We start from the raw sequence: 16132 nt of genomic DNA on the forward strand, positions 1-16132 counted from the left end.
CTTTCCACATTCATTCTCTCCATGTGACCAAACCATTTCAAAACACCCTCTTCTGCTCTCTCAACCACACTCTTTTTATTACCACGGTTTCGGTGCATTACACATGGCAGCTAGAGACTGAGTGTGAACGAATGTGGCCTCTTTTGTCTTTTCTTAGCGCTACTTCGCACGCACGCAGCGGAGGGGTTTGCATTTCATGTGGCGGGGTGGCGGCGGGAATGGATGAAGATAGCATGTATGAATATGTACATGTGGATATGGGTGAGTTGGGCCATTCCTTTTCTGTTTCCTTGCGCTACCTCGCTGACGCGGGAGACGGCGATTAGGTATGATAAATGAATAAATGAATAAAAATAAATGAGAATGAAACAGTTCTGTATAACCCGATGATGATAAACGGCTAATACGAACGAAAATGGATGTCTCATTCAGTCTCTAGAGCCCCTTAATTAATCTGCATAATGCACTTGTACTGTTCATATGCCTTTCAGCTTTATGGACAATTTGTGATAGTAATATTTCTATTTTCATCCAATACAAACAGGGGAAAGAACCATCCCATCATATCTTTCGTCACCGATAACAAGAGTAACAAGAGGGTTTCGTGGTGAGAAAGCGAGACTTTCCATGTCCAAAGGTCGCTTGTTGACGCTGGCCTCGCCCATGGAGCACCATCTCGTGTGGTCAGCAGAGAGCGAGGATTCACATCACTGTCGAAGGGTAAGCTATACTTGTTCAGAAATAATGAAGGGTTTACCAGACATGAACAATCTGTTAGGTAACCTGAGAGCACTCGTTTGAAATAGTTAGACTTGGCTTTAGGCAAGAAAATTGACACAAAAGAAGTAACTCCTCAAAACACCAGTTGCTCTAAGTGGCACGCAATGTACTTCAATGCAATATTTTACTGATACATTTACTAAAGATCAAGGCCCACTGTTGAGATGCGATTATTGAATTGAATTAAATTTGTCAGAAGAATTAGGTTCATATCTTTAAGTTAGTCTTACTTATGTGAACCATGATTAAATAGATAGATTAGGGTAAATTAAAAAAAATCAAGATTCACTGATACAAGATATGATGGCCGGGGTAACTGAGCCAAACATATACTAAACTTTCATTGAAGAACTAAGCTCACATTGACAAATAGTTACTAGGCATACACTAAAACTAGTTTCAGAATTAAACTAACATCATATCATACGTAGCCTCAATAGTGTAAGTTGTTCTCACACTGGTTGAACTAGGCTCATATATATATATGTACAGTTTTCACAAACAATAAACTTAGCCTTCATGATAAAGCGAATCACTGTTGTCACTAGCTGAAATACGGATATACTAAATTTACACAAGTATATTCAAAACATTTATTTTGATATCACATGACATTTTTTTTTTTTTTTTGAGTGTCTCAAAAGTATTTTGATGCTGTTACTACTGTATCAGTGATTACTATAGATGCGTTAAGGGGAGAGAGAGTCTTACGCTTGTTTTGCCCCGTCTCAACCTTGCATGTGAACTATGTAATTGTACATACAAACACACGGGTTTCCATGATGTGATGGTTAGCGTTACTGACCATGAGTTAGCACGGGCCAGTTCGGTCGGGGTCGGACCCACCTACATGTAGTACTGTGGGCTCTTGGATGAATATGGTGGTCGGTTGGTTCTTCTGAAGTTAGGCCTACTGTCTTCCAAGGCCATTATGTGGCTGATATAATTTTGAAACTACCGGTCATAACGACTTAAAAACCCGTCTCTAATATGTTCAAGATAATTCTAAGATTATGCGCGCTCTCGCTATATGTGCTAGTTGTGTGTGTGTGTGTGTGTGACTAATTACCATTCCTTAAAAGAATATCTGAATGATTAGTCCCAACTTCTTGTATACTTAGCATTGGTTATTTTAGATATTGAAATATTCGCAAAGGAAAATTATATACGATAGATTTATGCGATATTTTTTTGAGACACTTATTTGGTCATATTATCGAATATTATACTTTTATTTTTTCTATTTATGTTTTTTGTGTGAACGCGTTTGACCCGTCATATATTTCATCTTTTCTTTTTTTCGGTAAATAGTAATCTATTTCTCCTTGTATACTGTGTATGGTTAGCCTTTTTCCCTCGTCTCTATCACAAGTTGTATGTTCTGACGATTTTACCATAGTTTTCAGTGACTTATATTTTTCATTCTATTTACTTTATTTTTGAATGTTTCATTTTGAAAATTACTTATTCTATTATTATACATTTATATTTCCGATTACGTTTAGATCCTAATACATTTTCTATGTGGTTGAAATTACACTTCCTTACATTTTCTTGTGTGTGTGTGTGTGTGTGTGTGTGTGTGTGTGTGTGTGTGAGGTTATAAGAAATGTGTGTCCTTCACTATCCATCTTCTGAATTATATTTCTCTCTGGAGAGAAGATATATTGATGTTTACTTGATCTGATAACGAACTAGCCTCTCCGAAAATGATAATGCAAATACCGAAAAAAAAAACCCCAGAAAAATAATACTTCAACTCCAGGAGACAGGACATAAAACTATGAATATCTATCTAGTATTATTGACTGGAGGGAAGTCGACAAATATAGTTTTGGGGTTTGGTTCGTGCGTCTTTTCTCGCGAATGGGATGGGAGAGAGAGAGAGAGAGAGAGAGAGAGAGAGAGAGAGAGAGAGAGAGAGAGAGAGAGAGAGAGAGAGAGAGAATGGTTTCAAGAGCTCTCTTCGGCCTCCGCCCCACCTGCTCCATGGTTAATAATGCAAAACATACAAAGCAAGGTCCATGCATGCGGACCCCAAGTGCCATTTGCATACTTTACACAAAGCTACTGAGAATCTTGTGTTAAAGGTGAAGACAGAAAACGGGCGATATTTTTGCCAGAATCGTGTGTTCTCGTTGGTATTATTTATGTCCTTTTTTTTTTCTTATACTTTTGCCTTCCTCGCTGGCTCCTCAGCTGTTGTTTGCATGTGATACTGTTCTTTCCTTTGTTATCTCTTCTTGTTCACGATGTGTAGACATTACGTTAATATCCTCAGCTCAAATGAAGTACACAAGATGGAGGGACTTTGGACAGCTTTGACATGTACGCACGCACGCACACACGGCACCTTCCTTTGTTCTCGCTTTCCGTTGACACGGAAGAAATGCGTGACCTTTAGCGGGTGCTATTGTTTGAACGAAAGACCTGGGAATTGCTATCATTTATTGCATCGCTCGTTAGGCGTTTACGACCAATCCTTGATAAATACGCGTAAACACTCCTTTGCTCTCCGTGGCTAAGGAACATTGCTACTCTTAGGGTAAATGGAATGGACGGTAGTTAAGGGAGTGGTAATGAGCTGGTGGATGGTTGTAAGGGGTAGTGCCGAAAACGAGAAGATTGATTGAAAGTGGAAGGTGGTTCATAGTTAGTGATGGAGTATAGGGGAGGCGAGCAGCTATAGCTTGCCAGATTGTTTGAGTTATCCATCTTTATATTCATATAGCGACCGCCATGGCGAAGGCAAAACATGCCCCAATCATGACCAATTTAAGGTTGAAGGAAAATAGGAGTGAAAATAATACCGTAATTAGACAAAGCTCTTTAGGCATTTGTAAACCTGATTTATGAAGGTAGAAAGGTTATGAAAAGAGACGATAAACATGAAATGGTCTCCATAATTTTGCTATTCGAGGAAGAAAGAGGTAATATAACGGTCGATACTCGAGTGTCAGGTTTCCACAAGGAAACTATGAGAAGCAGCTGATCATAATAGCAGTTGCTAAAATAATACCAGCATGATAAAGGAAAGAGGAGCATCAACATCACGGTGGACAGAGATGTATGGCTGAAGAGAGAGATGATGATGGCAGGAGAATCAATGAGTCGGAATTTTTTTTTTTTAATTCCACTCTGGCCAGTAATGAAGTGGAGGGTAGGCTACACGAAATGTGTGAGAGGAGGTCCTCCTTCATACTAGGGGGTAGTAAAGCAACAGGAGACGTAACTAGCTGTTTAGAAACGAGGTAATTACGACATTTATACACCGTCTCTAGCTTTTGGGAAACAGATTTTGTTGTTTATATGGGGTATCCAGGATAGAGTGAGGGATATGGTTATAACATGCAACTTTACTGCACGTTGTGTTTTGAAGATGAAGAGTAACATCTTGAAAGAGATACTGGAAGGAAATGCGTGTTAGCACAATTAAATGCAGTAGAGTTTCTGTATCTACGTCTCGTGATATTGCACAAGTCCAAATTAAGAGAGTGTGTGTGTGTTCAGTACAAGAAAGAAAACGGGTATTAGATTGAGAAAGGGAGGAAAAAATAAAGTATGAATTATGGAAATATCAACGGACGAAGAATAGGATTGAATGTTGAGGAGAGATGGCCCTACGGAGAGACAAAAGAGACTAGGTGATAGGACAGAACCCTAAGAAACACCACTGTTGATAGAAGAAGATGAGGAAGTCGCTCCATCAACAATGAAGAGAAGAAACTATGAATAACACAACAGAGAGAGAGAGAGAAGCGAAAATGTCAAGTGAAAGACATATGCCAAACTCTGTCAAATGGTTCTCACATGTCAAGGAGCCCACAACGGGAGATTTCATCAGAATTTCTAGGGTAAGAGGGCCAGGGAGGAGTCACAAAAGGGGAGGAGATTCCCAGTAGACTTTGCATCACGAGAGACATACAAGGGAGTTAGGGAAGAAGGGGGACGTGATTCAAATGTACATGGGAAAGTGAGAGATGAGATGAATTTCAAAGAGCTTGGAGATGGCAGCTGTGGGAGCAATGGGGCGATAGTTGGAAGGTTGGTTAGAGCGGTCTCTTTTCTTTGGGATGGGGTGCACCAAGGCATGCATGCTTCCGAGGAAAATGAAAAGATTGTGTTTTGAGGCAGAGTGAATTAGCGAGGACCAAAGCTTGGGCCTAGAGGAACTCTCTCTCTCTCTCTCTCTCTCTCTCTCTCTCTCTCTCTCTCTCTCTCTCTCTCTCTCTCTCTCTCTCTCTCTCTCGCTCGCTCGAGTATACGAAATATGCCATCTGGTTCTTAAACCTTGCCCACTTCGAGCTGGGAAAGGTACACGGACACTGCACAAGGAAGAAGAGAGGGGGTGCAAGGTCAGTAGACAGATAGGAAGGAGAAGGAGAAATGGAATCATCCAAAATAGAATCAAAAGAGAAGATAATGCCCGCGAAAAGAGCGGTTTTCTCAGCTGGAGGGTTGTGTATAGGCTTGATCAAGTCGAAGGAGAGGGGGGAAAGGTTGAATTTCAGAAGATACTGTTGATGATCTATGTTAAGAAACTGAGAGATTTATCAGGCCAAAGAAAAGTCAAATCAACGCCCTTGCTCTTTTTTTTTTTATGAAGGTGTACTTGACTTTACGAAGAACAGCTTTGTAGCGATTCCAAGCGGATATGGAAGCAGAATGGGATACAGAAATGTTTCATAGCCCACCATGGTAGAGAGAGAGAGAGAGAGAGAGAGAGAGAGAGAGAGAGAGAGAGAGAGAGAGAGAGAGAGAGAGAGAGAGAGAGAAGAAAGATCTGGTAGAAAATGTGGCGGCGAAGGACTCCATCCCAGCCAAGATAACCTCTGATGTATAGTCAGCACAGCTGGAGAGGCATACCGTCAGACGCAGTAGGAGTCGTCCTAGGGAAAGTCCAGTGACGACGCCCTGCGCGCGCGCAGGGAGTAACGCTGATCTCTCCCGAGCTGCCAGAACTGGTGGGTTAACATACCCCATGATCTGTTGACTAGCTTGCATACTTAACTTACTCCGCGCCTACTTATCTACCTACGTAGCTTTCTCCGCACCTACTTATCTACTTATGTAGGTTTCTCCGCACCTACTTATCTACCTATGTAGCTTTCTCCGCACCTACTTATCTACCTATGTAGCTTTCTCCGCACCTACTTATCTACCTATGTAGCTTTCTCCGCACCTACTTATCTACCTATGTAGCTTTCTCCGCGCCTACTTATCTACCTATGTAGGTTTCTCTGCACCTGCTTATCTACCTATGTAGATTTCTCTGCACCTGCTTATCTATCTAAGTAGTTTTCTTGACACCTACTTATCTACCTAAGTAGCTTTCTTAGCACCTACTTATCTACCTACGTAGCTTTCTCCGCACCTACTTTTCTACCTAAATAGGTTTCTCCGCGCCTACTTATCTAACGAAGTAGCTGTCTTAACACCTACTTATCTACCTACGTAGCTTTCCCCCGCGCCTACTTATCTACCTACGTCCCTACACTGCCCCAGGGGAACGGGTTCATGGTCTCGACACACGAACATCCTCACCCAGGCCGGCCTTGTCAATCCTCAGGGAGGTGGAGTACCTTACGTGCTGCCCTCCGTTGCTGCACCGTGGTACTACGGCACTACGGTACGGCCCTTGAGCACAACGGTACACCATTTGGGTGCGGTGAACCTGAGTCGTTGACCTGAGTCTGAAGGACCTGGTTAAAGGTTTAACCATTCGAGCTAAGGGGTTGGGCCTTACGGCTTTAGGATCGTACTGTCGACTTCAAGGGCCATAACGCCGTGCTTAAGGACCTTAATGTCGTGCTTAAGGGCCGTTATGTCGTGCTTAAGGGCCGTAATGTCGTGCTCAAGGGTCGTACAATCGTGCCTAAGGGTCGTACCGTCGTGCTCATGAGTCATAACATTGTGCCCAAGGGTCGTCACGTCGTGCTCATGGGTCGCACAATCGTGCCTAAGGGTCGTAACGTCTTGTTCGAGGGCCACAACCTTGTGCTCAAGGTGTCGTACCATCGTGCTCAAGGGTAGCAGCTTCGTGCTCAAGGGTAGCAGCTTCGTGCTCAAGGGTAGCAGCTTCGTGCTAAAGGGTAGCAGCTTCGTGCTCAGAGGCCGCCATCCAATCGTGCTCAAGAAGTTAATTGCTGTCCTCACAATTTTCTGTCAATTTTTTCCCGGGGACTCTGTCATATCCTTCCTTATCCAGTGATCTTCATGATGATTGTTATCAGAGAAACCTTATCATTGTCTCAGGTATGACTGTTCACTTGTTATCTTTCGTTTGAATGACTCGAGCAGTTTGAAACGAGGAATAAGAAAGATGCGATTTTCTCCTACAATGTAGATTGATAGTTTATATAAAGACGTAATGTGAAGGTGATAAGAATTCAGCAGCCGATATATATATATATATATATATATATATATATATATATATATATATATATATATATATATATATATATATATATATGAGTGTGTGTGTGTGTGTGTGTGTGTGTGTGTGTCGCTACCTCGCTGACGCGGGAAACGGCGATCAACTATAATATATTTAGCAAGGCTGAAGGACAGGTTAGTTGGGATGTGAGTTTCATTGGAGAAAAATTGGAGGAAGTGAAGTGTTTTAGATATTTGGAGAGGACATGGCAGCGAATGGAAGAATGGAAACGGAAGCAAGTTATAAGGTGGAGGAGGAGGAGGCGACGAAGGTTCTGAGAGTGCTGAGGAAGGTTTGGAAAGAAAAAAAAACGTTATTTGGAATAGGAAAAAAATGGGTATGTTGAAGGTATAGTCGTCCTATCAATATTATATGATTGCGAGGCATGGGCTATAGATAGAGGTGTACGGAGGTGGGTGGATGAGTTGGCAAGTGACATGTTGGAGGACAATATGTGGTGTGAGGTGGTTTGATCGAGTAAGTAATGAAGGGGTAAGAGAGATGTATGGTAGTAAATAGTGTGGCTGACAGAGCTAAAGAGGATGTGCTGAAATGGTTTGGACATATGTAGAGAATGAGTGAGGAAAGGTCGATAGAGACGAGTCTAAAACACTGCTCCTCCTCTAGGTTCTCTTCACTCTAACTCATGCTTGAAATAACCTGTCTCTTTTCACCACTAAACCGAATTACTTTGCTTTTATCCACATTTACTCTTTACTCTCTTCCTTCCCTCACCTTTCCAGACTCAGTCACCAAATTCTGAAGTTTCACACTTGAATCTGCCACCAGCGCGGTGTCATCTTCAAACAACAAGTGACTCACATCCCATGTCCCTCTCTTCTCCTGCAGACCGCATACCTGTTGCCTCTCCAAGATCCCTGCACACACACACACACACACACACACACACACACACACACACACACACACACACACACACACACCACCCCCATCCGTAAACAAATTAAACAGCCATGGTGACATCACACACACACACACATCCCCCAGACGCAGACTTACCTCCCTTGATTATCGTCATTATATTCGAGAAAGAACAATTGATGTCGATTACTGATAATCAATTGAGCATTCAACTCTCCCTTCATTATACTGTTGATATACATAACACGCGCGCGCGATGGGTGGAAACCTCTAATGAAGGAAAAGGGAGGAGGGGGGGGACTATATTATATTGCTATAATAATCATCATTTGCGTCATTAAGTGAGGGTGATTGACAACTGGTGCGTGACAGGACCTCGTAAAGACTGACAGTCCAATAACCCAGCACTCGGAAAGTAAGAAGAGTCAGTGGTCCTGCACCATCTGCATTTGTACATGGCACTCACCCAGGTTCTCCACACTCAAGTTTCTCCACAGCGCGGCGACTATTGGATAGCTGCTCCTACGTCAATGTCGGACCGCATTGATAATGTAGACAATTCCCAGGAATGCTGAGCTGGGGCTCTTTTTTTACCCTCTAATCCATATTTTGAATAACAGTTATACCGCTGCACCATATCGAATTTGTAGAGCTTGCATGGACGTGCTTGCATTCTTATATCCAGTTCGTATAGTGATAATGACCTGGAAGAAATCAAGCAAAAGGTTTTCAGTCGCTTTTACAAATTTTTTCGTTCATATAAGTTACGATACGAGCAATAACATCTGAAGTCTTGTCTCTCAAGTTTTATGAAATGGAGAGAAAAGAAGAATATTCAAGTGTATGATTATCTAGAAATTATATAAGTTGTAAAGTTTCGGGCTTCCGTACTTATTAACACACAGTATTGACACGCGGGCCCGCTAGGCAATTGGCCCATAGTCAACCCAGCTGTTCATCTTCCTTCTTTACCTATTGCGTATTAGCTACGTGTCTCCGTTGTAAATCAACTGACTGTTCTTACGTCTATCTCATTCTTTTATCTTCCCTGATGATGTGATCATTACACGAAAATGCACTCGGGAACTTATCGTGTTTCATTTCCCTGTGGTTTTATGCATATTCTAGACCAAGCCCACCACTATGACCTTATATCCCTGGGGATAGGGGAGAAAGAATACTTCCCACGTATTCCCTGCGTGTCGTAGAAGGCGACTAAAAGGGGAGGGAGCGGGGGGCTGGAAATTCTCCCCTCTCACTTTTTTTTTTAATTTTCCAAAAGAGGGAACAGAGAAGGGGCCCAGGTGAGGATATTCCCTCAAGGGCCCAGTCCTCTGTTCTCAATGCTACCTCGCTAATGCGGGAAATGGCGAATAGTATGAAAGAAAGAAAGAAGATATATATATATATTGTACCAGTTGGAAAAATCGTCCTCTGGACGATTTTTATGGAAATTCATGTTTAATGAAAGGTTATCATAGGCCATGAAAACTTAATGTATAACCAGATTAATCAACATCATAAAATGATATACATATAAACTCCTACCCTTACCCCAGCAGGATCAATTTGATTTGAGTAGAGTCTGTATAAAATGGCCAAGTTAGATTTCTTTGCAATACATCGTTCCAAATGTTGATACGATACAAAGAATTTCACTTCATTTTCTGTATCATTATTTGTTATAGATTAAAAGGCGATTACCTGAGGCAAAGAATCTTTTTTCTTTTTTAGTTACGAATTACAATAACATAAATGCCAGTGAATGGTCTATCTTGTTCATTTAATGCCAGTTTAAATGAATGGTCTATCTTGTTCACTTAATGCCAGTTTAACTGGATGGTCTATCTTGTTCATTTTCCTGATCTCTTTGCATTGTTTGTCTTTAATTCTGTTTGTCTTTAATCTCCTTGAAATCTGTGATGAATATGTATCTCGCTATTTATTTCTAAACATGATTGTTTCCGTTAACAACTTTTTTTTCTTCGAGATTTTTGAGTTCTCAATTCTTTCCAATTCAGATTTTCTTGTTAATTTTTTTGTGACCTACGAGTATTATTATTTCTTTTTTCTTCATTATTTTCTACTCTAGATGCTCTTTCTTCTTCTTCTTCTTGTCTTAGTTTGTCTCTCTCTCTCTTCTTCTTTTTTAGCATCTTTTTGTGTCTTTGCGCTACAACGAAACATAACAACCGTAAACTATAATAACACAAAATGACGTTAAGTTAAAGGTGAATATTCCTACCATACACCTAACAAACCTCCACTGATAATGATTCTACTTTTCCCGACGATCTTGATAAATGGACGTACAGAGAGACAAAACACACACACAGTATTCATATCTATATCAAGGCTGTCAGTTCCCCCCCGTGTGTCGTCTTTATCAGCCGTAACAAGAGCTAATTACACCAATAACCAGAACTTACAGTTAGATATGCTACTCAATAAAAATAGAAATGTCTGTCCTAATAAATGGTCCAGTGGTAATAAATCAAGGTGGCAGGGTATAGTCAACCCCTACCTAACCCCACACTCACTCCCACTCCCACACCATGTCATGACCATCATGGTAGGGTTTATTGATCTAAGTGTCACCTGCTTTCACCAAGAAGTTATGCTGAATAATGCAAAGTGGATTATTAAAATGGCCCAGCTTTTCGCCTGCGTAATGACTCCCCCCGCCAAGATACGATCCTTGCAAGCCTCGGGACTTGGAGCATGGAGGGTGGTATAGTGTGCGTGGAGAAGTGGTGGTAGACAGAGGTTAGGAGGCTACAGACAGCTACAGACCCGCTCACCTATTTATACCACTGCCATTACTCCCCCACTGCTGACTCCTCCTCTTCCTCTCCCTCACTGTGAGTCTGAAACGAATTATATAGATCAGTGTGGCTTATTATTCAGTATTTTATTCAAAGAGCCTTTCTTCTCAATTTAATTGTTGTGATGTATGGTGACTTAATGGGCTGTTATTTAATTGTTTTAATTATGGTGATCTGATGTTTTCGTTCAAAATGCTGTTTGACATCACACACCAAATGCGAGGAGTGACTTATGTAATACAGTATATGTTTGTGTTCAGTGCTCGAATGGTAGCATTTTCACGAAGGGGAGGATGGTAATGAGTGTTTTATATAGAATGGATTCCCCACTGGAGTGAGAACTGTTAGAAAAAGGGAATTGTGTATAATGCTACATTTTGGTGATGTTTGAGGGGAAGATGTGCAGCAAAATCATTAGCTTACTGATATCTAAAGTGATAGATCATATATCATTCAGTTGATTCTAAGTTATCATGGGGCTGTCATCCGATTATCAAGACTGATAATAAGGGTGAGAATTTGATTTTCAGATGGGATGCCATAAACCCATCAGTTCAAACCCTATTTAGATCATATTTTATCAAAGCCATAAACCCATCAATTCAAACCCTATTTAGATCATATTTCATCTATGCCATAAACCCATCAATTCAAACCCTGTTTAGATCATATTTTATCAATGCCATATACCCATCAATTCAAACCCTGTTTAGATCATATTTTATCTATGCCTTAAACCCATCAATTCAAACCCTATTTAGATCATATTTTATCTATGCCTTAAACCCATCAATTCAAATCCTGTTTAGATCATATTTTATCTATGCCTTAAACCCATCAATTCAAACCCTATTTAGATCATATTTTATCAATGCCATATACCCATCAATTCAAACCCTGTTTAGATCATATTCTATCAATGCCATATACCAATCAATTCAAACCCTATTTAGATCATATTTTATCTATGCCTTAAACCCATCAATTCAAACCCTATTTAGATCATATTTTATCAATGCCATATACCCATCAATTCAAACCCTGTTTAGATCATATTTTATCTATGCCTTAAACCCATCAATTCATACCCTATTTAGATCATATTTTATCTATGCCTTAAACCCATCAATTCAAACCCTGTTTAGATTATATTTTATCTATGCCTTAAACCCATCAGTTCAAACCCTATTTAGATCATATTTTATCAATGCCATATACCCATCAATTCAAACCCTGTTTAGATCATATTTTATCAATGCCATATACCCATCAATTCAAACCCTATTTAGATCATATTTTATCTATGCCATAAACCCATCAATTCAAACCCTATTTAGATCATATTTTATCTATGCCTTAAACCCATCAATTCAAACCCTGTTTAGATCATATTTTATCAATGCCATATACCCATCAATTCAAACCCTGTTTAGATCATATTTTATCAATGCCATATACCCATCAATTCAAACCCTGTTTAGATCATATTTTATCAATGCCATATACCTATCAATTCAACCCTTATTCATATCATTTGTTATCAAAGGAAATACTCAAAAAGATATTAGTATATTTCTTCTATATTAGCCTGGAAGGACGGAGAGTACCATGACTAGTGTCATAAGCACTTCTAATTTATATAAGTATACGATAACTGTTTTGTGTTTTAGATATGATTTCATTTAGCCTTCACTTAAACGTATTATACACACACGTTATATTATTTTCCTTTTGAGGTTTGATATCACGCATTTAATATGCATCATTTACATATTTTCTTTTTTACACATACGCATTTTCTACACGTAGTTATTATTAATGCATTTCCTCATTCACACTGACAGAACTTTCTTTACATGGCTAGATAAAGTAACTGCATTATCATCAAAAATATAAACACATACAATAGAAGTTTTTTTTATTGTGTTCTAAATATGAATACAATCGTGGGCGAGTTTATGGTCAGGCATTCCACCGAGTTGATGGATACACACCTTTTTTGATCTCTTTTGACTGCAATGTATGATATATACATATATTTTTTTCTCTGCAGCTTTGTTGGTAGGTTGCCCGTGACGTCTGTGGATAAGTGGTAGAATCAGACATCAGTAGAGAATTTCATATTAAGGCGGGAACCATGAATCCTCATATGAATACCCCTGGTCGAGTCAAGATATGATGAGGTACGGACGCGGGTTGGTGAGGTACGGACGGGGTTGGTGAGGTACGGATGGGGTTGGTGAGGTACGGACGGGGTGGGTGAGGTACGGACGGGGTGGGTGAGGTACGGACGGGGTTGGTGAGGTACGGACGGGGTGGGTGAGGTACGGACGCGGTTTGGTGAGGTACGGACGCGGGTTGGTGAGGTACGGACGGGGTTGGTGAGGTACGGTCGGGGTTGGTGAGGTACGGACGGGGGTTGGTGAGGTACGGACGCGGGTTGGTGAGGTACGGACGGGGTTGGTGAGGTACGGACGGGGTTGGTGAGGTACGGACGTGGGTTGGTGAGGTACGGACGGGGTTGGTGAGGTACGGACGGGGTTGATGAGGTACGGACGGGGTGGATGAGGTACGGACGGGGTTGGTGAGGTACGGACGGGGTTGGTGAGGTACGGACGGGGTTGATGAGGTACGGACGGGGTGGATGAGGTACGGACGGGGTTGGTGAGGTACGGATGGGGGTTGGTGAGGTACGGACGCGGATTGGTGAGGTACGGACGGGGTTGGTGAGGTACGGACGGGGGTTGGTGAGGTACGGACGGGGGTTGGTGAGGTACGGACGGGGTGGATGAGGTACGCACGGGGTTGATGAGGTACGGACGCGGGTGGGTGGAGGTACGGACGGGGTTGATGAGGTACGGACGGGGTTGGTGAGGTACGGACGGGGCTGGTGAGGTACGGACGGGGTTGGTGAGGTACGGACGGGGTTGGTGAGGTACGGACGGGGTTGGTGAGGTACGGACGGGGTGGATGAGGTACGGATGGGGTTGGTGAGGTACGGACGGGTTTGGTGAGGTACGGACGGGGTTGGTGAGGTACGGACGCGGTTGGTGAGGTACGGACGGGGTTGGTGAGGTACGGACGGGGTTGGTGAGGTACGGACGGGGTTGGTGAGGTACGGACGGGGTGGATGAGGTACGGACGCTGGTTGGTGAGGTACGGTCGGGGTTGGTGAGGTACGGACGGGGTTGGTGAGGTACGGACGGGGTTGGTGAGGTACGGACGCGGGTTGGTGAGGTACGGACGGGGTTGGTGAGGTACGGACGGGGTTGGTGAGGTACGCACGGGGTTGATGAGGTACGGACGGGGTTGGTGGTGTAGATGAGTCGAGGTGATGGTCTGTGACCAGGCCCATCAGACCCTAATGTCGCGCGAAGTCATCTTGTACAGTGGCATCATTGTAGTTCCAAGGGTCATACTGTCGTGATCAAAGATTGTACCGTCGTGCACCTGTGTCGCATCGTCGTGTTCGAGGATTGTACCGTCGTGTTCAGGGATTGTACCTTTGTGTTCAAGGATTGTACCGTCGTGTTCAAGGATTGTACCACTGTGTTCCTGTGTCGCATCGTAGTGTTCAAGGATTGTACCGTCGTGCACCTGTGTCGCATCGTCGTGTTCAAGGATTGTACCGTCGTGTTCAAGGATTGTACCGTCGTGTTCCTGTGTCGTATCGTCATACTCAAGGATTGTACCGTCGTGTTCAAGGATTGTACCATGTTCAAGGATTGTACCGTCGTGTTCAAGGATTGTACCGTCGTATTCCTGTGTCGTATCGTCACACTCAAGGATTGTACCGTCGTGTTCAAGGATTGTACCATAGTGTTCAAGGATTGTACCGTCGTGTTCAAGGATTGTACCGTCGTATTCCTGTGTCGTATCGTCACACTCAAGGATTGTACCGTCGTGTTCAAGGATTGTACCATAGTGTTCAAGGATTGTACCGTCGTGTTCAAGGATTGTACCATTGTGTTCCTGTGTCGTATCGTCACACTCAAGGATTGTACCGTCGTGTTCAAGGATTGTACCGTCGTGTTCAAGGATTGTACCGTCGTGTTCAAGGATTGTACCATTGTGTTCCTGTGTCGTATCGTCACACTCAAGGATTGTCCCGTCGTGTTCAAGGATTGTACCGTCGTGTTCAAGGATTGTACCGTCGTGTTCAAGGATTGTACCATTGTGTTCCTGTGTCGTATCGTCATACTCAAAGGATTGTACCGTTGTGATCAAGAATTGTGTACCGTCGTGCTCGCGTGTTGTACCGTCGTGTTCAAGAAAGGTACCGGTGTACACAAGGATTGTGTTTTTGTGCTCAAAGGATAAAAATATCACTGGTTTTTTTTACAATAATGTTCGTCACTTAGAGCCATTAGTCAAAGACGTTACTTTTCTAAGTCTCGTTAATCAGGTTACACAAGACTTCAGTTATTAAACACCGGACATGAGTTTGAAAACACAAAGGTGTTCAGACAGAGCAGTTTGAGGTAGCGAATGAGATTAAACTACTGAGGTGGGAGCAGAAAGACGTCCAAATATTAAAAAAAAAAAAAAAATAAAAAAACTAGTAATTCAAACCAATTGTTCCAAGGTACAAATTATAAGGTAAGGAAAAAAAAAAACCGAATTAAGGAATTTGAAAGATGAGAAGCAGAGACACGGAAATACATAGGAAATAGAAAAGAAGTGAGCTGTTTACTTAGTAGCGACCGTGTTAATGCATCATTTTTTTTTTTTTTTATCTACCTTTACGTGACAAGTTATCATTACCCATGAACACGTACAAAAACACTGCACAGTTGATTGGAATAGGTACGCGATACATAAGAAGAAATAGTTTCAGCTTTAAAGAGTAGATAAAACCATTTCTAAATGAGTTTGTTATTTAGATGTTACCGTAGTGTGCCTGTTGCATCTTGAGGTTAGGTTGCGAATAAAAGAAATCATCTTTGACGAGGCTGCATCACTGAGAATTACAGTCTTGTCAGAGATTTTCTCACTCGTAAGGAGTCCACGCTTTCCTGCTACTGGAAGTAGCGCAGCCATGGTGCTTCAGGAACCTCTGGAAAGACGATTTGGGTAAAACTAGGATTCTTTCATATAATAATTTCATATAATAAGTGTATTAATTGTCTTGCCTATGTCTTTAGCTTTTGCTGTTCAAAGACAACTGGAACCGATTTCATTCTAGCGTTAGGGATAGGAAAGTGAA

The 16132-nt window shown here is 41.9% G+C and overlaps 1 protein-coding gene across 1 annotated transcript in view; it reads left to right on the top strand.

The window, feature by feature from the left end:
• The first annotated feature begins 551 nt into the window (after positions 1-551).
• The window catches only part of LOC139756102 (uncharacterized), a 39576-nt gene continuing 23995 nt past the window's right edge, over positions 552-16132 (top strand). Inside the window, exon 1 of the mRNA XM_071675173.1 lies at positions 552-720. Within this exon, the coding sequence (XP_071531274.1) occupies positions 628-720 (93 nt within the window). The 5' untranslated portion in view covers positions 552-627. The remainder of the gene's footprint in view (positions 721-16132) is intronic.

Source organism: Panulirus ornatus, chromosome 20 (assembly GCF_036320965.1).
Source record: "Panulirus ornatus isolate Po-2019 chromosome 20, ASM3632096v1, whole genome shotgun sequence".
NCBI classification, from domain to species: domain Eukaryota; kingdom Metazoa; phylum Arthropoda; class Malacostraca; order Decapoda; family Palinuridae; genus Panulirus; species Panulirus ornatus.